The sequence below is a fragment of the Rattus norvegicus genome, chromosome 10 (genome assembly GCF_036323735.1).
Source record: "Rattus norvegicus strain BN/NHsdMcwi chromosome 10, GRCr8, whole genome shotgun sequence".
Taxonomy (NCBI): Eukaryota; Metazoa; Chordata; class Mammalia; order Rodentia; family Muridae; genus Rattus; species Rattus norvegicus.
Genome location: NC_086028.1, coordinates 36,919,442 through 36,943,149, shown reverse-complemented (window position 1 = coordinate 36,943,149; position 23,708 = coordinate 36,919,442). Strand labels below are relative to the sequence as shown.

Here is a 23,708-nt window from a genome sequence, read left to right as displayed (position 1 = left end):
GTGTTTAAGAAAATTACATTGCGTTTTAAATAACAAGCATGAAAGTCATTAAGTTTGAAGTTTCACTCAGATCAGATGGCTCTGTGGCCTCCTGGTGGCCAGGCAGGCAGAGGGTGGGTGGGCCTCTGATGCTTCGATGGCCTGTGGGAAGCAGTGGGGTCCCTGCCAGGCATGGCTGGACACTTGGAGTGTGCTGGTTGCGGTAGCCACCCTAGAGCGTGATGGTAGGCTTTGAAGCAGTGTACGGCCCTGGGAGCTGCCTGCTGTGGTGGGCAGCCCTGTGGGTGGGGATGTAGGGAACAGATGAAGCAGGGAGAGCCAAGACCAAAAGGTTGGTGGCTACATCAAGTGAAAAGTGCAGGGACATTAGGTAGATCTGATCAGAAACGGATGGGAGAAGAGAGTTGGCTGTACCCCTCCCTTTTAGTACGGGATTCTCCGGATTGACACCCACTAGGTGCTCAGAAAACAGAACATCTCTGTATCTAGATGTATCTTCTTTATGCTACAGAACTTTAAAAACAAAAAACAAAACCCTGTACGTTCCAAGTGCTTGCCTGGCACACTGGAAACCCTCCTTAGGTTCAGTTCCTAGCACCACATGACCTGGACAGAGTGGTAGATACCTATGACCCTAGACAGGAGGATCAGACATTCAGGGTCACCCTCTACTGTGTAGGGAGTTCAAGGCCAAGGCTACACAAGGCCCTGTTTTATTTTGTTGGTGGTGTGCATTTGTAACCACAGTGCCAGGGAGGGAGGCACAGGCTGAGTCTGAGCTCCCTAGCCAGTCAGCCCGGCTGGGAAGCTCTGGCTTTATTGAGACCCTGTTTCAGAAAACAGAAAACAAGGAAATCTTTGACCTCTGGCTACCATATACCCGCATACCTTTATACACATGGTCCTCTGTGTACACAGGCGCATATACATAAACCACACATACAGAGAAACTGAGGCTCAGAGAGGTACTTGGTGGGCAGGATTTGGAGGTGGCTCATCCCCTGCTGTCCGCTCCTTGCTGCGTGCCTCCCTTTGTTCTAGAATGTAGGGGACAGGAACAGTGCTGGCTGTGGGACCTCATGGCTTTCCCCTGACCCCAAGAAGAGACTTGGGCTCTCCCTGCCCCTCCAGGCTCTGGGGCAGAGCTAGCTTTCTCCTTGCATATCTGGCAAGGTCAGTCCTCCCAGCATGGTGAGGTGGACTGCATTTCTTGAGAGACACGAGTCCAGGACTTCCTCCCCTCCGACCCTGCAAGAAAATGTCACACAAAATACAGCTTGCAAATGACCTGTGAGGTTGAGCCAGGTGTGGCGTGAGGCAGAAGACAGTTAGAAATTAATGTGTTGTGGAGTTTCCTTTGCCAGCTTGGTCCTCACTTAGCCCAAAGCCTGTTGCTAGGCCTCTCTGGTACCTCTTTCTGGGATATCCAGGGTCAGGTTGAAGAGTTTCCTAGGCTCCGCATCCTTAGGGCAAACGAGGCTTAAGGAGATGTTGGGCAATCCAAGGCCTGGGTATGATACCCATGAACAAACTTCTTGGGAGCCAGAGCCTCCTGCCAGGCTCATGGGGGGCATTTTGAGGATAGTGTCTTTTAACTGTCCCTTGTGGTTGCTGCAGGCCAGAGAGGAGTTCAGAAGCCTGTCCTGATTATGACCAGGCAGTGATCCAAAGGACTTTGAGGGCCAGCAGTCCCAACTTGGCACCGAGCTAGCTTTCCTGAAAAGCCATTGTCTAGGGACAGGGCTCGCTTGTGTCGTTTCTTTCTCCTTTTGATCTTAAGCACAAGAAGAATATTAGCAAACACATATAAGAACTCACCTAGGCCTCGCTCAACATTCCACTAGCTCGTGGACATTTTGTAGACAGGAAGTGTGGACACCAGGAGACTTGCCCTGCGCAAGTGTTGGAGGAGTGACTTGAACCCAGCTCCTCCACAGTGCCCTGTCTCTCTGTAGGCAGTGTTCATGGTACAGACAGCAGGGGGCTTTTGGCTCGCCCGTGCATCTGCCCTCATGCCCATGGGAGTTGGTGCTCCCTGCCCTGTGGAGAATCTAGTGCAATTTTACACGAGCACCTACCTCAGCTCCCCTAGGGGCTTCAGTTCAGGACCCTGTGGTGGTTGGAATGGCACAGCCCTACCTCTGCTTATACTGGGTGTAGGGGTTATGGCAGCACCCCAGGGCTGGGAGCCCATCTCTAGCAACTTCTTTCTGCACTTTGTCTCGTGACCTTGTGGATGAATGGCTAGATTGAGTCTACACAGAACTCCTGGAGCTTAACTCAAAGGGGCTTCAAGAGTCAGGCCAGAATGAGCATCTTTGTGTGGCTCCAGGCAAAACCACCTTCTCAAGGCGGTCTAGGCTGTCCAGGTGATGTGGAGGGTCCCATGTGGTCTCTCGTGGATTAAATTGGGGCAAGAGGTCTCCAGGTCTCTTCTCTCCCACATTCAAACTCCTGCTGGCCATCTTCCCATCAGCCTCACCTGAGCTACACAGTCAAGACCCTGTCTGAAAACAACCAGCCCAGATGTACTTGGCAGAGAGCTGCCAGCGTAAGTGCTGCCCATGAGCTCTGGCCCGGTAACAGAGCTCATATCCAGGCTGGCCACTGCTGCCCGGGAGACTCGAGCAGCTCACCGGACTGTTCTTTGCTTCACCATCCCCATCTGTAGACTCTTCACGCACAGCACAGTGGCTTGGGTAGACTGGTAGGAGTTTGGCACAAGGCGGAACTCTGTAGACTGCTAGACCCTTGGCCAGCGATTGCTGGACTGGCAGGGACCACAGCTCCAAGTCTGGCCTTGCTTTCCTATTCTGGGCCCTTCCTTTCTACAAAGCCTCCAGCTGTGCGCCCAGGTCATAGAGCCTCTATATTGCTAAAGTGCCTCCCGCTCCCTGTTGCTAAGCCCAGACAGGGCTGAAGCCACATTCATGGTGGGCTTGACATTAGGCTTTGGAGGAACAAAGCAACTGCCTGTGCTTGGGTCTGCCCAGCCCTACGCTGCTTGCAGAATCCCCAGGCAGGGTGTGTGTGGTGTTAGCTAGCAGCTCAGCTGCTGCAGCTCCCGGAAGCTTGTATTTTCCTCTAAAAACATCCTGTCCTGAGGGGCGTTTACCTCAAAGAGGAGGAAGGAAAACACAAGCAGACAAATGCATAGAAACCACGAGAGGCCATGGGCAAGGCCACTCAGCTTCTGAGGTGAGTTCAGCTCAGTCTAATGGTGCTGCTGGGCTGGGTAGAGAAACCACAGGTTTGCCAAGGCTGCGTGCAGGGACTCTGGTCCTCACCTCTGGTGAGGCAGGTCCGTTATCTGATGTCAGGGCCCGGAGACTGGTGGACTAGCCACATGCAATTGGCAGAGCTCTGCAGCCGTGGCAACCTTGCTGCTGACAGGTGGATCGAAAGCCTCCTCTTGGTCTAGGGTGTGGCCCAGCTGTCCCCAAGCCCTTTCAGCTCTGCTGGCCCTAAGGCCATGGCCCTGGTTCTGTAGTAGGCATCTGGCACAGAGTGTTGGCGAGAAGCTTATAGGTCGTTGTTCTTTGGAGAGCACTGTGCCTTGGGCAGTAGAATCTATGGCCAGAGCTAAGGACAAGAGGAGCAAGGCCTGTTCCTCTCAGCCAGTCTGAAGTATGCCTGCAGAAGAGGGTCTGTGGAAACCTGCAGGGCCAGCCCTGGTTGACTTCATTTGGAAAGTATAGGAGCCCTGCATGCTGGGACGTTCATTCTCTTGGGTTCTGGCTCTGTGAGCACTCCGCTCAAGAGTTAGTCAGACTTCTAAGCATACACTGCAGGACAGTGACTAAGTGTAAAGACAAGAATTGGAAGGGACTGTCTCAGTGGCCACCACTGACTGTTTAGGGAGCTTAGCTGAGGGTGAAGTCAGCCTGCAGTGTGTCCCAGGATGAGGCCTGGACTTCTGTACACATGCACCTCTTCTAATTCGAACAAAAACACCCTCTGAACTAGTGGCAGCTTTGATTGTGACTGTGGTCATTGTCATTCTCAGAGTGCCTCAGGTGTATAGGGTGTAGAAAGGAGAAAAGGGAGGGGCTCGGATGCCAGATGGACCCCTGACCCTAAAATGGTCCCAGTTTCTGTGTCCTGTAACCCTCCATGAAGCCCCAGACCTCTCCAGGTGACAAGTCTCTTTGAACGTGTACTCATCTGCACCCACTGTTAGAGAACCAACCTGAATACCAGCTTTAGTTCAGTGACAAAAATTAAAGGCATAATCCCAGAACCTAGGGAGGAGAGAAGGCAGGTAAGGACACAAGAAAGAACCAGTGTGGTTGGAGGGTTGGAAATGTCTCCCAGAAGCAGTCTCCTCTATACAGGGCAGGGGAAGAGCACTCCAGTCTTCTGTAGCTGGTGCAAAGAGTGAGGAAAGGAAAGTTTAGAGGGGTGTAACTAGCCAACATCCTTGATGACAAGAATCCTTGAAGAGGTCCAGCAGGTTCTGTGCTGTAGATATCATCCTCTCTTCGCAGACCCTCGCTTCTGATCAATGCCTGCCCCAGACATTCCCTAGGGGCCTCTCCTAGCTCTGTCATAGTAGCTGGAGGCAGCCCCCTGCCCTGAGGGACTAGAAGTCCCAGCCACAATGGCAAGTGTGGTGGAATGTGCAGAAATTCCAGGTCTTTGTTCTAGGTCTTCAAGAAATGATGTGCGTGCAAAGCCTGGAGAGCCAGAGACGTCCAGCTGTCTAGGATGCTCAGGGGCTTGCTATGCTGGTCAACCCTTATCCAGATTCTCATGGGGATGGGAAGAGGCTCTGAGACAGAGATCTGGGACTTTAGGTAGAACAGGAGCATGTCCAGGGAGGGCACAGGACACAACAAGGGCCTCAGGGGGCATGTGCACTGTCAGGTTGGTTTGGTGACTCCTTTTACAGCCAAACATGGGCTCAGCACAGTGTAAAGTAGCCTGGCTGGGGGGAGAGATTGGTACAACCTCCGCTGTACCCCAAACCCCTGTTCTGTCCATACTAATCTCAGGTGTCTTCACTGTGGCTGTTGGCGGCTGAGCTCTGGTGTGAGCTGATGCTTCAGTTTCCCTACCTGCCGTCGGTGATAGTCACCGTGCGTGCAAATGGTCGGTCTGTGTGAAGAGGCGTGTTGTGTTTGGTGCTCAGAGCTCTGCCTGCCCGGAGGTCAGCACTCAGTCATTAGCAGATGGTGTTTGCAGCCTCAGACATTCTTTGCCTGACCCAAGCTAGGAGCTCAGGAACACATCCTGATACTTGTTTGAGCCTATGGGTCCTAGGTGTTCAGGGATGCTTCTTTTGGCTCAGACTCTGCCACAGGGCTTTCTTGAGAGGACATGTTCTTCCACCCCCATCAAGCTTGAGGCCAGAGGAAATGGCAACTTTCTTCGCTGGGAAAGTGTTGTGGGGCTTAAGAGCTTGGGGGTTTTTAGAGTCAACCGTCAGAGGCAAGGGAGTTTCTCTGCTGGTGGTGACAGGGGCTCTCAGAGAGCTCTCAGCGATGTTAGCAGACCGCTGCGGTCTGCAGGGAAAATGCCGACCGTGTTTATTTTTTACCTGAACCTGCAGGAAGTGGGGGGCTTGGGACAGCCTAGCTGGGCCCAAGCTCAACTCTGAAGCAGAGACTTGCGCAGGAGTCCTCATTTCTCCTTTGCACTGCCTTACCCTGAGGTGGTAGCCAGTCTAGGGCACTGGAGTTGGGAACTTCCCAGAAGATACCTTTGGGATAGTAGCTGAGGGTGGGTGTGGGAGAGTCCGAACAGTAGATTATGCCAGTAGCAGGAAGGACCTCCTCTGTTGGGAGGGGAGCTGGTCACCAGGTAGCCAGCAGGCCAGATGGGCCCTGGCAGGAATAGCAGGGTAGCTGGGGCCCGAGTTCTTGACCTGCCTTGGAGTGCCAGGGAGCAGCTGCCAGGGCTCCAGCTAAGCCAGGGAGTGGGGATGAGAAGTGTCTTATGTGGGGGAGCACTAGTGCAGTTGAGTCTCTGACTGCTGTTCGCTTCTTTGTGTCCCACTGTGTCCTTTCCCATAGTAAGGGATGAGGGACTCTGCTGTTGAGATGCTCAGTGCCTGGTGGGGACATTAACCCAGACATACCTCCTTCTCTTGGAAGGGACAGTCACCTTGAGGCAGATGAGGGAGGAGAGCTCAAGTCCCCAAACTTGCCATGCACACACCAAGCCCTAGGCAACCCCACCCTGTTGTCTGGGAAGTCTGGCACTGAGACAGCCTTGTACTGGAGCCCTGGAGCGGGACGTTCTACTGACTGAAGGGGGCAGGGAGCCTGTGCCAGACGGTTCCCCCTGGCTAGAAACACCAAGCATTAAATGGGCTGAGGAGTAGGGTGACAAGGCAGACTGGACAAGTGCGGGAAGAACTGTCCAGGCCCTTAGTGCTTGCCTGGAGCCCTGGCCTCTCAGGACCTCTAGCTGTTGGTGGGTTCTTTGCCCCACCCTGCCCACCCAGTACTTCCGTGGTTTGTCTGCAGACTTCTAATTAATGAGGCTTTTCTCCCAAATACCAGGAAGCACAAGTAGGAAGGGCAGGCCCAACTCTTCACAACCCCCAAGTGCTGCTCGCATACATGCTGCACATGGTAGGCAGGAGTTGTAAGCTAAGCTGGATTTCTGAGGCTTCTTCAGCCTAAGCAAAACTGGGTTTTAGGCAGTGTGAAGGGGATAATGCCATGAGGTCTAAATCCTATAGGAGTGGGGTTGCCACAGGGTGCTAGCTGGCTGGCTGCTGCTGCCTTGAAATCTATGAGATGAGAAAGACCTTAAGGATTGTCAGGGGGCTTCCTGCCATAAAGGGCCTCAGCAGCTGCTCCTCAAAATTAGGACAAAGCATGGTTTGTTTTAAGACTGATGAGGTGGGCGGGGACTGATTGTTTCTCCTGTCCAGGAAGCGAGAGAGGCTCCCCAGGATCCTGGAGTGCCAGGACCAAGAAATGGTCAGCAAGCCTAGAGCTTCCAAGCTTCCTTCCAAGCTTCCTTCACACCACAGTATACCTCAGAACATAGCCAATGGAACGCCTTGACACCGTAGGTCATGCTGCTGTGAGGGAGCTGGGAGAGGTCACCCAGAGCTATCACTAGGTCACGTCAGGGAGGCCTCAGCAGTGACACGATCTCTGTCTGCTGGAACCTGGCTAAGGGGCAGAGAGGCTCAGTGGTCCAGGTGAGAATGGTGGCTCAGACTGGTGGAGGAGATAAGAAGTGGTTGGAGTCTAGATTTTGAAGGTAGAACATTATAACCCGCTAAGTGGAGGGTCAGTGTCAAGACACTACAAGGTTGTCTGGTCTGAACAGCCGCTCCATGGAAGAATGGAGCTGCCAGTAACTGAGGAGGTCAACTCACAGAGTCAGAGGTTCTATGTGGGGGCTGAGGATACAGCTCAGTACTAGAGTGCTTATGTGAGAGTGGAGTTTGGAGACATTTTAGGCCTAGAGTTGGAGTGTAGAGTTCCTAGCAAAATCGGGAGTCAGGTAGACATTGTAACACACACCTTTAATCCCAGCACGCAAGGGGCAGAGAGGGGAGATCTCTGTGGGAGACTAACCCTGACTTTGATCTACAGAGTGACTTTCAGGACAGCCTGGGTTACATAGTAAGAAGTGGTCTCAGGGGATAAAAGGAAAGGTGGAGTCGTCAGGTAGATGCTGCTCCATTGTCCAGATTTTATGTGTGTGTGTGTGTGTGTGTGTGTGTGTGTGTGTGTGTGTGTGTGTGCACGTGCACGTGCTGTGGGAGGCTGTCACATTCCCTGCAGCTCTAGTTATAGGCTCACCAAGAGCAGCATTTGCTCCTAACCGCTGAGCCATCTCACCAGCCCCCAGCCTGAAGATGTGTAAAGCCATACCAATGTGGATGGGAGAATCAACTCCAGGACTGAAAGGAAGAGTCGCCTCCAAGGCTGGAGGGAAATGAAGCAATGAGTATTCTGAAAGTCAAGTGATGGAACCTGGTTTAAAGGAAGAGGAGGGATCAGTCTCTCATGAGGGCAAAGGATTGGGGAAATGGTGATGGTCCTCAGCATTTTGGAGGTCATTGCGGATGCTGACAGGTCTCGGGGCAAGAGACAGGCTAGGCTGAGGGGAGACTGAGAGCAGAGATCTGGGGTCACTGAATGAGGCTGGACCTAATAAGGGGTTCTGAGAGAGAAGAGTGAGGTGGTAGATGGGAGACGGTTCACAGACAGGAAACAGCAGCCTGTTTGTCCCCTAGTGGCATGTGCCTGACGTGTCCATGCAGCTCACTGCTAGTCTCTCCTCCCTTAATAGACAGACATGCTATGTAGCTCTGGATGCTGCGGGCTTGGAACTATGCAGACCAGGCTGGCCTTGAATTCAGAGATCCACTTGCCTCTGCCTCCTGAGTCTGGGATGTAAGGACTGAGCACCAACGCGCACAGCTTCAGACATCAACTCTCGTTTATCTAAGACAGGGAGGTCTGAAGTAGGCCAAGACTTGAGGGAGAGGTGCAGCTGCTGCTGGAGGCAGGATTGCCGGGAGAGAGGGTAGGCCAGGATGTCTGTGATCTCTGGAGCCGTGCCCAGCCAGAGGCCTCGTGCCAGCTTTGCCTCTGGCTTTGCCCTAGAGTTGCAATAGCCCAGTAACAAGCAAGGGACCTGTGCTAGGCCATTGACTTCCAGGAGAAGACACCCAAGGACTGAGGATTGTCCCACTGACAAGCCTGTGACTAACTTCATCTGCTTTACTTCTCCCAGGTGTTCTTTACAGTCTTGTTCCGAGATGTCTCATTTCTTCTTTTGTGCCACAGTGAGCAGTCACTCCCATGTGCTCTCAGCCAACAGCATTTCAACAGACACGTTTGTCTGGGTGGAAGCTGGCCTACCTCAGTTGTAGATATCCACAGAGCTCTGGCCTGCAAGGGCATGCACACCAAGCCTGGCAGCGACTCCTTGTGGCTGGGCCGAGTTCTCTCTCGACCTGCTGAGTCATCTTTTGACATAGAACCATTTGACTGAAAAGTAATAGTCCTGCAGTGCTAAGGAAACCAGAAAAATGAAGTCTGGACAGACTGTCTCTGGAGGGAGCCAGGTCCCACCTGACCTCACCCCAATCAAGGGCCAAAGGAGATTCCTTCCCTGTGCCAACACATGCCGTTAGAGCTCAGGTGGAAGAGTCTGGGAGATGTAGAAGGGACGGCTGCAGACAGCCATTGAGCTTCATAGACCCAGGAGGTCAGGAAGGACTTCTGGGCAGGAGAAACACTGAGTGTCCTAGAAGAGGCTCACTAGGAGGTGGGACTGCATAGTCAGTCTGCAAGACTGGGAGGCAGGGAAACAGTACCACAGGACACAAGGAGTGTAGAGTGCCCTCTTCCCATAAGCTTGTGATTTTTGACTGCCAGGATGAGATGACTACAGAGCTCACTGAAGTTCTGCATGCCCCGACCCTCACATCCCCCTGCCCCAGAACGCTCCATGTTCACCAGCCTCCTGGTCATTTTCCAGCATAACAAGCCCGGCCAGCCCCCACATGGCGTCCCCCAACTTTCTCCACTCTACGAACATTTCAGCAGTCCACACCCTACCCCTGCACCAGCGGACATCAGCCAGAAGCAAGGTATGGGCCAGGGATGGGAGGTGACCATTGAGGTGGGAACTTAGGGTCCAAGCTCCTGGCTTCTGAAGCCACAAAGGCTGGCCCACATTTCATAACAGAAAAGGCTGGGACTTTGCAAACCCTGGCCCCAAAGGTCAGAAAGGAACCTGGAGTGGAAGGCAGGATGATTGAAAGTTTGAAGCCAGCCTAGGCTATGAGTCCAGACAATCCTGGGCTGCAGAACAAGATCCTGCCTTGGAGGGTTTTTGGGGTTTTTTTTGGGGGGGAGAGGAAGAGGGGTTGTTTTCTTTTTAAAGTCAAAAAGGGTCTGAGTCTGAGGGTATGAGGAGGAGGAACCAATTCTGATTGGCTGTGAGGCTGAGGGCATAGGAGGAGCAACCAATCAGAATGTGAGGCTGCTGGCATGGGGAGGAGGACCCAATCCTGATTGGCTGTGAGACTGTTGGCTCTCCATTTCGGTGTGAGAGCAGCATCTATCTGTGCATTGGTGCAGCTGTAAAACTCACGGCCTTTCCCCACAGTGAGAAAATGGAAAGTGGTGGTTGTGATGGCTGATTCACTTCAGCCTCAGCCAAAGTCATTCTGAAATCCACCATTGTCAGCTGTGGGAAACCTGCTGACTCAACCCTGGGCTGAGTGGAACCCTGCCTCTTCAGGCCAGGTTCTTCTAGGCTAAGGGCTGCCTTCTACTCAAAGAGCCAGGCAAGAGTCTTAAGCAGAGGCTTCAAAGGCAGAGCACCAGGAACTGGTGAGAGCTGGCCTCTCATTCCCCAGGACTCCAAGCTTTGCCTGTGTCCAACAGTGTTCTAAGGCAAGCCACTCAGCACCTCAGTTCTTGCTCCTTTGGTTTATCCAAAGGGCACTGTTATTACTCCAGGGTAGTTCTCTCTGGGCTTCTAGTAAAAGGAAGCAGGGGGATCTTAGAGGCCTCTAGAGAAGGCTCTAAGGTATAGTAACTGTCCCCACCTCCCAGGTCAGGGTGATGTGCTAACTTGACCTCTTTCCATTACAGGAGTTCACAGACCGCTGCAGACCCCTGATCTCTCTGGATTTTATTCTCTGACCTCAGGCAGCATGGGACAGCTCCCCCATACTGTGAGCTGGTAAGTGTGGGCACAGAGAAAAAGGGACACTATCTGCCCTCCCATGCTCCTTCTCTACCCAGCTTGTTGAGACCCAAGCTGCCAGCTCTGTAGCCAGTAGCTTAAGCCTAACCAAGCTCTGAGCTAGCAATCCATGTAACTGTGAGCATTCCCCAGGGAGCCTGACACACTTCCCTTAGGGAGGTAGGAATGCTGGCTACTGTCTCAACCCTATTGCAATTTATTCTCCAGAAGGTGAGGAAATTGGACCTGAGCAAGGTGGTGGTATAAACCACCAAAGGAGAGGCTACTGCTTCTCATAGCTGCCTGATAGGCAGGCAGCTTTCTGGTGGCCTGTGTGCTGCCAGTCTGTCCCAACCTTGGTGGAGCTGTATGAAGAATGGGGTCCTTCCTGGTCTCTGGTGCTTGCTTGAGCCACACTTGTGACCATCCTACTGGAAGGGTCTACTACGCCTGGACCAGGCCTGACTGTTGGCCAGAGTCTGTTCTCAGCTGGAATTGGGTCTTAACAGACCACTGGCCTGCCTTTTACTCATTAATCACAGTGTGGCCTGAGTAGGTCTCTAACCAGCAGCAGGAAAGACTGTCTTCCCAAGAAGGCAGCGACGGGCAAACCTTCAGCCTGGGCCTGCCTGCCCTGTTCCACTTGCTACTTCTCTGTGATCGGCACACTCCTCCATTTCAGATTGTTTGGGACAAAGTTCCATTCTAAATACAAGTCAGCCTACCCCAGGAAAAAGGTGGGACTCGAGTTCAGCCTGATAGTACCAGGCCAGTGCTCTGAACTGGCAGCTCTTTGGACAGCCTCTTAGGCCTGCAGCTCTACCTGTGTCCTTAGGGCTGAGACATGGAGCACTCTCTGCACTGAGCCCCAGAGAAACTCTGCTGGAGGTGACTGTGACCTTAGGTCCCTGCCCTTTCAAATAAAGTCTGCCCAGTGGACAAACAGGCAAGAAGCCAGTGCAGTTATGGTGCACTGTTAACACTGTCTTGATTTGGTACTGTAGGAGCTCAGAGAGATACCTCATTCTCCTTGGGGCCCCTAGGCTTTTGAGTTGAAGCAAGGGGTTGTGAAGAGATGGCTCAGAAGTTAAGAGAACTGGCTGTTCTTCCAGAGGACCTAGGGTTTGGTTCCTAGCACCTACATGGTGAAGCCAACCCCTTCTTTGGAGCTCCTAGAGTACCAGGCATGCATGTGGTGCACAGACATACATGCAGGCAAAAAAAAAAAAATCATACACGTTAGAAAATAATAATAATAAAACTTAAGAATCAAAGCAGGCAAACTGGGACAGGAGAGCAATCCAGACAGTGTCAGTAGAAAGCATACGATAGCAGGCTGCCAGATACATGGAGAACTATGTATGAGTCCCACCACACAAGGCACATAAGTCCTTCCTCATGTCTGGCTAGCAGTCAGACGGCTAACAGCTGTCTCTCCCAACCACAGGCCCAGCCCTCCTCTCTACCCCCTGTCCCCTTCCTGCGGATATAGACAGCACTTCCCTGCCCCCACTGCAGCCCCTGGCGCCCCCTATCCCAGGTGAGTCCCCTACCCCTGCAGCCAGGCTCCTGCTTCCTGTTGCCCAGGCTTCAATGGCCACACAGGGCTGTGTTCAGGCCAGTGCTTACCCTGTGTTAGTTGTTTGTCCATCTGTCTGTCTATAACTTTGGAGTCTCATGCTGTTCTGTGCCTGAAGATTCAACCAGAAGTCTCAGCCTAAGACACACTGGACAGAGCACCCCCACTTCCCCCCCAGAGCAGCCAAGACAGCTCTACTGGTCACCCTTGCTGAGGTATCCTTTGAGCTCTCCCCAATCCAAGGCAGTACCTGTTAGATAGTGCTGTCTGGTAGAGCCTGCCTGCTTAGACCTCTGTAAGCAACAAACTAGAGTAGTCTGTACATCAAAGCAGGAAAGGGGGTGTGCGGGTGGGGGGTGATGGCGATATATGCGCCCCTTCATGTAGCGCATTCTAGTGACAGACCTAGCACTAGACATGCCATGAGTAGGAGGTAGAGATACAGCACCAACAGCAGAATGGGTCAGCTGGGCTCAAGACAAGCCTTAAGGGGGCCCCAACCAGGCATGATGGCTCAGAGAGCTAACTAGAGGATGGGGTGATGACTGTGACAGGGAAATAGGAAGATGAGGAAATGTAGTAGGGGTGCCGAGGTGGGGCTGTAAAGGCCCAAAGAAGCAGGCTTGAGGTTTTTTTCTCTTGTATATAGCAGGATACCTTGAGCTGAAGGGAGCCAGAAGTGTTCTTTTAAAAAGTCAGTCTGTTGTGAAGAGGGGAGCCTGGAGGATGAAGTGGAGAGCAAAGGCCCAAAGGTAGTGAGCGATAGGCTGCCACACTTATCCATAGGGGCAGGGTTAATAACCACCTGAATAGCACATGCGAGTCTTTTGCAGTGTCTGTGCATACATATGTGTATACCTGTGTCCAGACCAGTGAGTATAAAGTATCTGTCAGTTGTGTTCTCTGTGCACGGATTTCCATGTGTGTTCAAAGCTGAGACCAAATTTCTAGTTTAGTGTTGTTTTCTTCTGCCTTCAGGTTCACCCACCCGTCCTTGATGCTGGGATCTGGTGTACCTGGACACCCAGCAGCCATCCCTCACCCGGCCATTGTGCCCTCCTCAGGGAAGCAGGAGCTGCAGCCATATGACAGAAACCTGTGAGTTAATATACAGGCTGGGAGAAGGGGACAAGAAGGTGCGAGCCAGGCAGATGAACAGAGTGGTTTGGTCAGCCAGGACATGCATGCCTCCACCAGGTCCAAGACCCTCTTCCTGGCACCTCAAAGGACAGCCTGGAGAGCCCTGCCCAGCTGTTCTGTGGCTCTGGCATCGTCCATTATTACTGTGTTTTGTAATCTTCAAAAGCAAGTGTGGGTGGGGAAGGATAAGGAACAATTTTTTTTTTTTTTTTTTTTTTTTTTGAGAAAGGGGGTTAGTCTATGTGCTTTTCCCACTTGGCTACAGCATTCTTTTTTTTTTTTTTTTTTTTTTTTTTGGTTCTTTTTTTCGGAGCTGGGGACCGAACCCAGGGCCTTGCGCTTCCTAGGTAAGCGCTCTACCACTGAGCTAAATCCCCAGCCCCGGCTACAGTATTCTTGAAAGGAACAGTTGCTCTCTGCTCGCACATGGGAGGCAATTAGAAAATTCTACATAAAGAGTAAAGAGTGGTGGAGCTGGCCTCGTCCCGGCACTTGGGAGGCAGAGGCAGGGGGATCTTTGGGTTCGATGCTAGCCTGTTTTACATAGTGAGTTCCAGGACGGCCAGAGATACACAGAGAAGCCCTGAACAAAAAGAACTAAAGGTGGTGGGCTTAGGATATGTCCACTGCTAGGCGGGGGCGTGGTGGGGTGAAAGGGGGAGGCTACTTTCTAAGCAATGTAATCTGGTTGTGTACCTTAGGAAAACACAGGCAGAACCCAAGGCAGAGAAGGAGGCGAAGAAGCCAATCATCAAAAAGCCCCTCAATGCTTTCATGCTTTACATGAAGGAGATGAGAGCCAAGGTCATTGCAGAGTGCACACTCAAGGAGAGCGCTGCCATCAACCAGATCCTGGGTCGCAGGGTGAGGCCATTGGCAGGTGGGCTGGCAGGGATTGCCTCCAACCCTTTTCACTGTGGTATGGTGTCCTAATTTCCCGATGTACCCCATCCGCCCACTTCCCTGTTGCAGTGGCATGCATTATCTCGAGAAGAGCAAGCCAAGTACTATGAGCTGGCCCGCAAGGAAAGGCAGCTGCACATGCAGTTATACCCAGGCTGGTCAGCACGGGATAACTACGTAAGTAGCTAGCAATACATCATGGGGGTGGTATGGGAGCCCTTGAGATATTATACCCAAGACAGCAGCCTCAACATAGGAAGGGGAATCGGTCTTGACTATCAGAAGAAAGCTTAAACAACTTCCCTTAAAGATGGTTCTCCACTCCAGAATGCATTCACTCATGGAACTGTTGCTGAGTATTTAGTATGGCCACATGAGAAGGGGAAGGAAGGGGCCTGGAAATCCCTCCTGTACTCAAAGGGGAGATAAGATTGAGAGGGAGAGGGACCCCCTAATCGTACCCTGCCTTCTGTAGCCTTGTAAGAACTAAAGGCAAGAAAGAGGAGTCCCCAAGTAGGAGAGGTCTATGTCCTAGAGGCAGTAGGCTGCAGATAGCCCATTGTCTACCTCCCAGAACCAACCACTTCTTGTTCTGCAGGGAAAGAAGAAGAGGCGGTCAAGGGAAAAGCATCAAGAATCCACCACAGGTGAGGCCTTGCTTCAGTAGTATAGAGGTTCCTCTCCACATTCCCATTTCAAGAGCAGCCCTGCTCTGGCCCAGAGGGTGGGGTGGAATCCTCAGCCACAAACCTTCAGTGCCTGAAGGGCTCTGGAAACAAATCTGCATCTCTTAAGTCTAATTCCATGCAAGTAGCAGCTTAATATAGGAACAGACAGCAGAAGCACGTGATACACCTCTATGCCACCTTTGCCAGCCCTGCTCAGTTAGGTTCCACCAGAAAAGCTAATGAGGAACTGATCATAAAGTTCTATGTCTAAACCAAAAATGTTAGCCAGGACCCAATAGTAATCACACAGCCTGCTGACAGGTACCAGACAATTTCTCCACCACTCGTTCCCATTTCTCATGGCAGTACATAGGACTGCAGAGAGCCCAGTGAACTCAACCTGCTATAGGCCTTATTCTTGTCCCAACACTGATGATTTAGACGACAGACTATGATGTACATTCTCAGCTGTGTTGCTCCCATACAGAAAAGCTGGAGCCCAGGATTGGAACAGGACAGGAAAAAAATTCCTACCCCTTTCTATGTAAGTGAGGAACATTAGGTATAATTATGCTGTATATTCCTTTAGCCTTACTAGGAACATGGGCCAGAGATGGGACATTTTTATTTAGAAAAACTGCATAAAATAGGCAGGTAGTTGGGGGAAGAGCACAGCCCCAAGATAGAAAACGTAGAAGCCCTAAAGGCCCCTGTGCAGTTCTAGAGCCTCCATGTTCGGATGCTCGGCCAAGGGAAAGGGAGGACAGCATGAAGACCACCTCCACATTCCATCATTCTTCCCACTGACTCTTTTGCCCACCTGGGTGACTGCCTTTCCTTACACCTTGCTCTGGGTCCTAAGGCTTCCCCTGGGTCTAGCTATGCCATGGGAAGGTCCATTCTGCCTGTGGGGGCTATGGGGTGTCTGTAACTGGCTAACACTGATGTTACCTCTTCTTTCTGGGCCCTGTTCTGCCCTGCTGCCTGCCTGCTCGCCCTCTGCCCTGTTCTGCCCCTCTGGCATGGGTGTGAGCAGACCCTGGCTCGCCTAAGAAATGTCGTGCTCGCTTTGGCCTCAACCAGCAGACGGATTGGTGTGGTCCGTGCAGGTGGGTTTGTCCCCACCATCATTCTCCCTTTGCTTCAAGCTGCTTCCCTTATTGCACATGTTCTGCCGGGTCTGCAGCCCTTCCTTTGGTCCCTCAGTCCCCTAGCAAGCCCTGGAGAGAAGGGAACCCTTGTCTCTTAATACAAGTGAATGTTGAGTACTGCTTGTGGAAATGTCTGGTCTAGGCGAGACAAGTAGAAAAGGAGACACACACATAACCAAAGGTGGGTCTGGTATCAGTCAGATTTACCAAATCCTTAAGAAACAAACCTGTCATACATTTAGGTGACTGAAGCCCCTACTCCCAGCTCCAAAGTGATTAAGTTCCACAAATTCTCTCACATTTTTAAAATAGAATGCCTGCTTAAGAAATACAAGGTGATAGTATCAGACTCCTAGAAATAGTCTGATCACCAGGTGTGACTGCCATCTTAGATCCGCTAACACCAAAAAGAGGAGACACAGGATACAGGGAGAGAAGCATCCAAGAACAAAGAGGAAGTGTATGTGTGTCGTGCTCACAATAGGAAATAGAGACTCCATCCCTAGAAGAAGTCCTATTCTATCCACGTGTGCTATTTGAGACAGATTGTGGCTGGGGACAAGTGTACACCTGGAACCCTAGCACTCAGGAGGCTAAGGCAGGCCAGCCAGCACCACTGGAAGACCGTCTAAAGCAAAGAACAAAAGACAAACTGCCCCCAACGTGCTAGATTACTCACAAGCATCACAGTCAACCTTGCCTTAATAATGCCCATAGAATCTCTACAAATAGACCCAAACTAAGAGTTGGTTCCCCTGGAAAAGAGGAAGCACCCCACAGGCCTACAACTCAAGATTCCTCTTGCCACCTTGTGGCTGTTCTGTGTAATTGCACTTATCCTGGGTCTGGGCCAGGTGGGGCTGAAAGATGGGCATAGTTTCCTTGGCCATGGAGAGAGGACAGAGTGGTTAGCAGGCCTGTTCAAGGACAGCCATTTTCTGGTGTGATGTGTGACTATGGATTCACCCTCTGTTTACAGATAACTCTCTTCACTATTCCTAGGAGGAAAAAGAAATGCATTCGGTACTTACCCGGAGAAGGCCGCTGCCCCAGCCCCGTTCCTTCCGATGACAGTGCTCTAGGCTGTCCCCGGTCCCCAGCTCCCCAGGACTCACCCTCGTACCTTCTGCTGCCCACCTTCCCCACAGAACTGCTTGCCTGCCCAGTGGAACCAGCACCAACATTCTCAGGTCGCTCTGCAGCTCTCACTCTTCCAGCCCCTAAGTCTCCAAAGACCCCCCACAGCACCCTCCAGAATGCACAAATACAGCAACAAGAATCTCAGAGACAGGCAGCCTAACAGCTTTGCGTGCTAGGCACAGAGCACCTGGCTTCCCACCCCTAACTCAGAAGGAGGCAACAAGACCAGCTCACGTGGAACCAGATAGGGGCCCTCTTAAGGTGGTGAAGATTTCAAAGGCTATACAACTCCCTGAACCAGGGGCCATCAATTCAAGAGGTGGGGGATCAGATCTATGTAGCTGTATCATCTAAAGGGGATCCTGCTGCCTGTGACAGCCATATTTCTTATTGCTGGCTGGACATCCCTATTGTCCCTAGTAGGTTTTGTTTTGGCTGTAGGTCAGATGGGCAGACTGACCTCGTCAGCTGCCTACTCTACAAGTGCCTCTCTGCCTTCTGCCATACCTTCTCCATGCCAGTACTTCTTGGACCAAGAATACCTGGTCTGTCACACAAAATAACTCTGTGGTTGACCAGCCACACAAACAATGCTTCTCTCTTAAGGAAACTGAGAAGCTCTGTTTACAAAAAACAGCTGCTGTTCCCAAGCTGGGCCAGAGGAAGTGTCTTACTGTGTTCTCAGGAGTTTGCAAGAGGAGGGAATAGGATACTTTAGGCCTTTCAACCTTGGCAACAACACTGACCTACCTACTGGTGGGCAGTAGTCAGCTTTCATTTCAGTCTTTCCTGACAAGCTCACTAGCATTAGAAACTACAGGCAATAAGTTAAAGTTGGCCTAAATTCAGTGTGCACCCTTCTCTACCAGCCTCTTCCCAGTTCCTTTCCAGCTCAGCTGAGTCAGCTCCTGGGCAGCTGTGAGAGGGCAAATCCCAACAGCCAGAACTCATCCTTCAGCATTTAGAACCCGCCAGCTTCAGTTTCTCTGTGGGGCTGAAGGTAGAGATCTGTTCCAATTAAAGCAAGGAGCCCATAAAACCTCTTTGTGGTGGACATGGTTCCTTGCCACATTCTAGAAACTCTTTGAGCCAAACTTAACCTTGAGCCTTGAAAAACAAGTTTTGTTTTAACTTAACTTTTTTTTTTTTTTTTGCATTTTCACTGTATATAGCCTGAATCCAAAGAAAAGGGGTTATCCAAGTATTCCACAAAAAAAAAAAAAAAACAAAAAAACAAAGCCCTTTAGTTCCTACTTTAGTCGCTCACTTCTCAATCCAAAGATCATGTTTCTAGTGTAGTGTTAGAAGTCTTGAAGAAGTCTGACCAAGTGTGACAGTGTACCTATAACCCCAGCACTTGGAAGACAGAGGCAGGCAGACCTCTGAATTCCAGGGCAACCAGGGCTACATAGACCTTTTCTCAAAAAGAAAAACTGTTGTATTCAAATATTTTTGTATTGTTAATGCATTACCATAGAAAAGCTTTTTTAAACAGGAGAATAAAGATTCTTTTTACTTGGTTTTTCAAAGCCTGACTGAATAATAAGCTGTTTCAATTAACAGCAAGGTGGCTTAGCACTGCTGCTCTTGCAGAGAATCCAGGTTAATTCCCAGCACCGGCACGGCAGCTCTCAGTTAACAGTACCTACGAATGTTCCTCCTCTTTGGTCACAAAACCTGGAGTGTATCTCTTAGTATGAACAAAGATTCCAAGACTGCCAAACTGAAAAAACAAAAATCACAACATCTCTTGACAGGGCTTGCTTGGTCCTGATTACCACAGCTGAGCTCAACTTTTCAACTCTGCTTTTAATCCTGACACTACAATCAAGGCAGGCTGGCCTACTCCCCAGTAACCTTGTGCACCAATGCGCTAACTGGCAATCGCTGTCCAGACATTGGACAGTCCATCCTGAAGTGTACTTAGATCTACTTTCCTAAAGGACAGAAGAAAAGGCACTTCAAACTAACTTGGAGAAAAACACACAGTCCAATCTTAAAGTTTAATGTTATTAAGTCCTACACAAAGACTGCTCCATTCTTAAAAAGACTGACTGCCTTTTTAGGCACTTAAGTATAAGACCTGTGAAGTCTGAATAGTAGCTACATTTTTACATGCAGGTACAGCATGATAAAGTACACTGTGCTGCTAACTTCTAGAGCTCCATCATGAATGTAAATGGTACAAACACCACCTCAGTAGGTCAACCATTAGATAATTAATGTTTAAGGATAGTCACCAGACCATTATTCTGCATTGCAACTTTTAGTTCCCTAAGTACTTACGTAGGACACTGGAAGTTGTGTGTAACCTGGGACTTTAACCTTTTTCTGGGTAGATGCTAAAGATGATCAGGTAATCTTTGGACATCTGCATTTGTCCAGTTTTAAAGAATTCTGCTCTGGCTGTGTGCCTACATGTTTTGTTTTTTAAAACCTTACCAGGTGCAAGTTGGGTTTTTTTTGTATCTGATCTGGTGTATCCTTTAGAGTACACTTGGTACATGAACAATACACTCTTTGTGGAGGGCAGAGCTGGGTGTGTGTGTGTGTGTGTGTGTGTGTGTGTGTGTGTGTGTGTGGTGGAGAGAAGACATTGGCAACTTTGTTAGAATTAAAGCAACTCTTCAGAAAAACAGACTCTGAAAACAAAATTTGAAGCCTCCCAATTCACAGTACTACATTCCTGAGGCCTGAGGAGGTCTTAAGGACTAGAGAATGGAAACCTAATTCAACTTCAAATATCACACCATTTCATCCTGCAAGCAACCAAGAACCCAACTTTCTAAGTCATTAGAGAACAAGATTTCCTCCCTAGCCTTTGTGACCCATCCCAAGACAATTAGGACTTCCCTGCAAAATACATTAATTGCTCCCTTCTGCTACAACCGCTTCACATTCCGTGCTGAATGGTCACAGTGAGAGCTGGGCCATGCAAGCTATCAAAGCTGCAACTGACGCTGTGCCTCCCAATGTGAAGGCAGAAGTTTCCCTCTTTTCCAAGCCCAGTTGACTGAACTCTTCTGAGATACAACTATATCTCAAGTTCTTTTGTGTGTGGAAGCCCAAGGGAAATCTCTGCCTATCCCTGTTCAGAAAACAAAGGGCAGGGATAGGAAGGCCTGGCTTTGTAGAGATGGGGTGGCACTTTACATTCTGCTCTTTCCTGCCTCTGATCAGCAGAAAACGGAAGGGGCAAGAATTACAAGACCATGTCAAATCTGACTTACCAGGCCTATGTAAAGAACTTAAGACCCCAAATTAACTACATAAAGCTGAGGTGGCATTCTCTGTGGTTAGGAAGACTAGGGTCTCTTCAGAGCTTTCTTAAAGTTCTTCAGTGCTTCCAGTCCTATAATCCCAGAACTTGAGATGGAACACACAAAACAAGGATATCCACTGAGCTAGAAGCTAGGACAGGGGGAAGCTCTTCAAGCTTTAGGAATTTAAAGTCAGTAATACCAACAACACTGCATAGGATTCGAGGTTCAAGGCCTTCTTCAAGTACATAATGAGACCCTACCTCAATAATGTCCTGTTGACTCAATAGGTAAAGAATTTGCTGCCAAGCATGATCTGGTGAGAAAGGACTAAGTTGTTCTCTGATCTTCATATGAGCTCCTTAATGTACATGTTTTTACACACAAGTATAAAAATTTTAAAAATAAAAGATCTGTGAAGTAGGTACTACGGTATTTCCAAGGTACTTCTAGGACATAAGAATTATGAGAAGGGGGGTTGGGGATTTAGCTCAGTGGTAGAGCGCTTGCCTAGCAAGCGCAAGGCCCTGGGTTCGGTCCCCAGCTCCGAAAAAAAAAAAAAAGAAAGAATTATGAGAAGGGCTAAGGATGTAGTTCATTAGCAGAGCTAATATACACAAGGCCTTGGGATCAAATCCTCAGAGGGGGTTTGAGGGAAGCTGTATGCATAAAATTAAAGCTGACAGGCCAAACAGCCAGAGTTTGAAGCACTGAAAAGCACTGCACTGCAGGTGGCAGCTATGCACTTTTTATGGGTACAGGCAAAATCTGACATCCCTCAATTCTAGCTGGCAATCACCAATCTGATACAATAAAATATATTTCCTTAATTAAGCCTAAAGGTTGATCAAGAACAAGTCCCCTGTCTGGGGATGTAGCTCCATTGTCAGAGTACTCGCCTATCATATACAAAAGCCTGGGTTCAAATACAAGGCTATGAGTTTCCCCTCATTCTCATCCAGCACCTAACTTGTATACTTTTCCTCACTTCTGATCCTTGTAGAGGAATGCATGAACAGTGGTAAGTAACAGTAAGCCCTGCCATCATCAAGTGGCCTCCAAGTCCTGGATTGACTATCATAAAAAGACTGAAAAGCTAAAACCATAGCAGACACCGTTCTCAACTTCCTCAGGGCCATGCAGGATTCAAGCAGTGGAGCAAGACTCCAGGCTCAAGTCAGCCTTCATGTTAATGTTTAAATAGGGGAGGGAGCAGTGCAGTGGAGGCCCACATTTCAGGACAGTCAAGGCTGTCTTCAAACCAATGAAAGAGTAAATGCACCCCTGGAGAGTAAGGTCTAGCTGCTATGGATAATGGGTGAGAGCCTGGAAAATACTTGGTGGAAGAAATGAGGGGGCTGGAGAGATGGCTTAGTGGTTAAGAGCACTGACTGCTCTTTTAGAGGTCCTGAGTTCAATTCCCAGCAACCACATGGTGGCTCACAACCATCTATAATGGGTGGGATCTGATGAGTTCTGAAGATACCTACAGTGTACTTATATAATTTTTTTTTTTTTTAAAGAAATGAGGGCTGGCAAGGTAGCTCAGCTAGTAAAAGTGCTTGTTGCAAAGTATGCCAGATTGAGTTCAAGCCCCACCATAGTGTAAGGAGAGAACCAATTCCTCAAAGTTGTCCTTTGAGTTCAACATATGAATATTTATGAACATATGAACACACAAACAAGTGAGTACCTGACAGGAAGTAAATGGGGAGGCACAGATCCCACTGCCAGCATGGAAAAGGGCTCAACACCAGACCTAGAACCTGTTTGCAGAACACTAGACCCAAATTGCCAGTTTTCCCTTACATAAACTATCAGATCTATTAATCTGAATCCTATGATTATTTTTCATTTGTCTAAAGTAGGAATCATGTTGAGACTATGGAGCAGAATTCAGCTTCTTGACAAATAGAAGCTTGACAGGAGCCAATATAGCAGTATCTTATATAGTGAGATGTCTATGACAGCCATCAGGAAAGACCAGGCTATAGCTTTCAAAGTTAAGGAGAAAACACAAACACAGCATATCTTCTGTCCACTTCATCTTTTAAATACAGATAGTGATGTCCCTAAATCTCAAAGCAGCATGAGATCAATGCTAACACTCCTCCCACCCCACAGACCCCAATTCCAGTCCTTAAGAGATGCTATGTCCGGGGCTGGAGAGATGGCTCAGCGGTTAAGAGCACTGACTGCTCTTCCAGAGGTCCTGAGTTCAATTCCCAGCAACCACATGGTGGCTCACAACCATCTGTAATAGGATCTGGTGCCCTCTTCTGGTGCATCTCAAAACAGCTACACTCTACTCATAAATAAAATAAAATAAAAAAATAAATAAAAAATAAAAAAAGTTGGGGCTGGGGATTTAGCTCAGTGGTAGAGCGCTTACCTAGGAAGCGCAAGGCCCTGGGTTCGGTCCCCAGCTCCGAAAAAAAGAACCAAAAAAAAAAATAAAAAAAATAAAAATAAAAAAGAGAGAGAGAGATGCTATGTCCATAAGTTGAGATTAGCCTGGGCCATAACAAGACTTGGCATTTCCCCACCTTTTGGCTCTTTTTTCCTGGAAGTTGACACTTACTTTATAAACACAATATGTAACAGTAATCCTAGAGCTTTAGTAAAGACTTGGGTTTGTCCTGACACAAGCAGGGTTACTAAGCTGGGTAAATATACTGTTTATTATAGCAGTAACTGGCAAGTGAAACACTCCAGCTAACACTATACTATTATACTTCCCTTTTCTTCCTAAACCAACACAATGGGGGCCAGACCCTTAAATTTCTTCAGAATCACAAGGGACAATGCTCTTTAAAAAAAAAGGGGGGGGGGGGCTGGAGAGATGGCTCACCGGTTAAGAGCACTGACTGCTCTTCCAGAGGACCTGAGTTCAATTCCCAGCAACCACATGGTGGCTCACAACCATCTGTCATGGGATCTGATGCCCTCTTCTGGTGTGTCTGAAGACAGTGACAGTGTACTCATATAAATAAATAAAATAAAATCTTTATTTATAAAAAAAAAAGCCAGATAATATTTTATACTTTCTTAGCCTATTTTATTTCCATTTATCTCTCTCTCTGTGGCTCCCTGTGTGTGTGTGTGTGTGTGTGTGTGTGTGTGTGTGTGTGTTTTGTTTTTCTAGACTAGCTTGCTGTCCTAGTTCTACAGACCAGGCTGTCCACAAACT

General features: G+C 49.4%; 1 protein-coding gene across 1 annotated transcript in view; it reads left to right on the top strand.

Moving 5' to 3' along the window:
* Tcf7 (transcription factor 7) overlaps positions 1 to 18,787 on the top strand; it is a 29,917-nt gene extending 11,130 nt beyond the window's left edge. Inside the window, exons 4-10 of the mRNA NM_001427430.1 lie at positions 9,460 to 9,571; positions 10,584 to 10,674; positions 13,235 to 13,354; positions 14,098 to 14,260; positions 14,369 to 14,476; positions 14,898 to 14,946; positions 17,121 to 18,787. Of these exons, the coding sequence (NP_001414359.1) occupies positions 9,460 to 9,571; positions 10,584 to 10,674; positions 13,235 to 13,354; positions 14,098 to 14,260; positions 14,369 to 14,476; positions 14,898 to 14,946; positions 17,121 to 17,200 (723 nt within the window). The 3' untranslated portion in view covers positions 17,201 to 18,787. The remainder of the gene's footprint in view (positions 1 to 9,459; positions 9,572 to 10,583; positions 10,675 to 13,234; positions 13,355 to 14,097; positions 14,261 to 14,368; positions 14,477 to 14,897; positions 14,947 to 17,120) is intronic.
* The last annotated feature ends 4,921 nt before the right edge of the window (positions 18,788 to 23,708 follow it).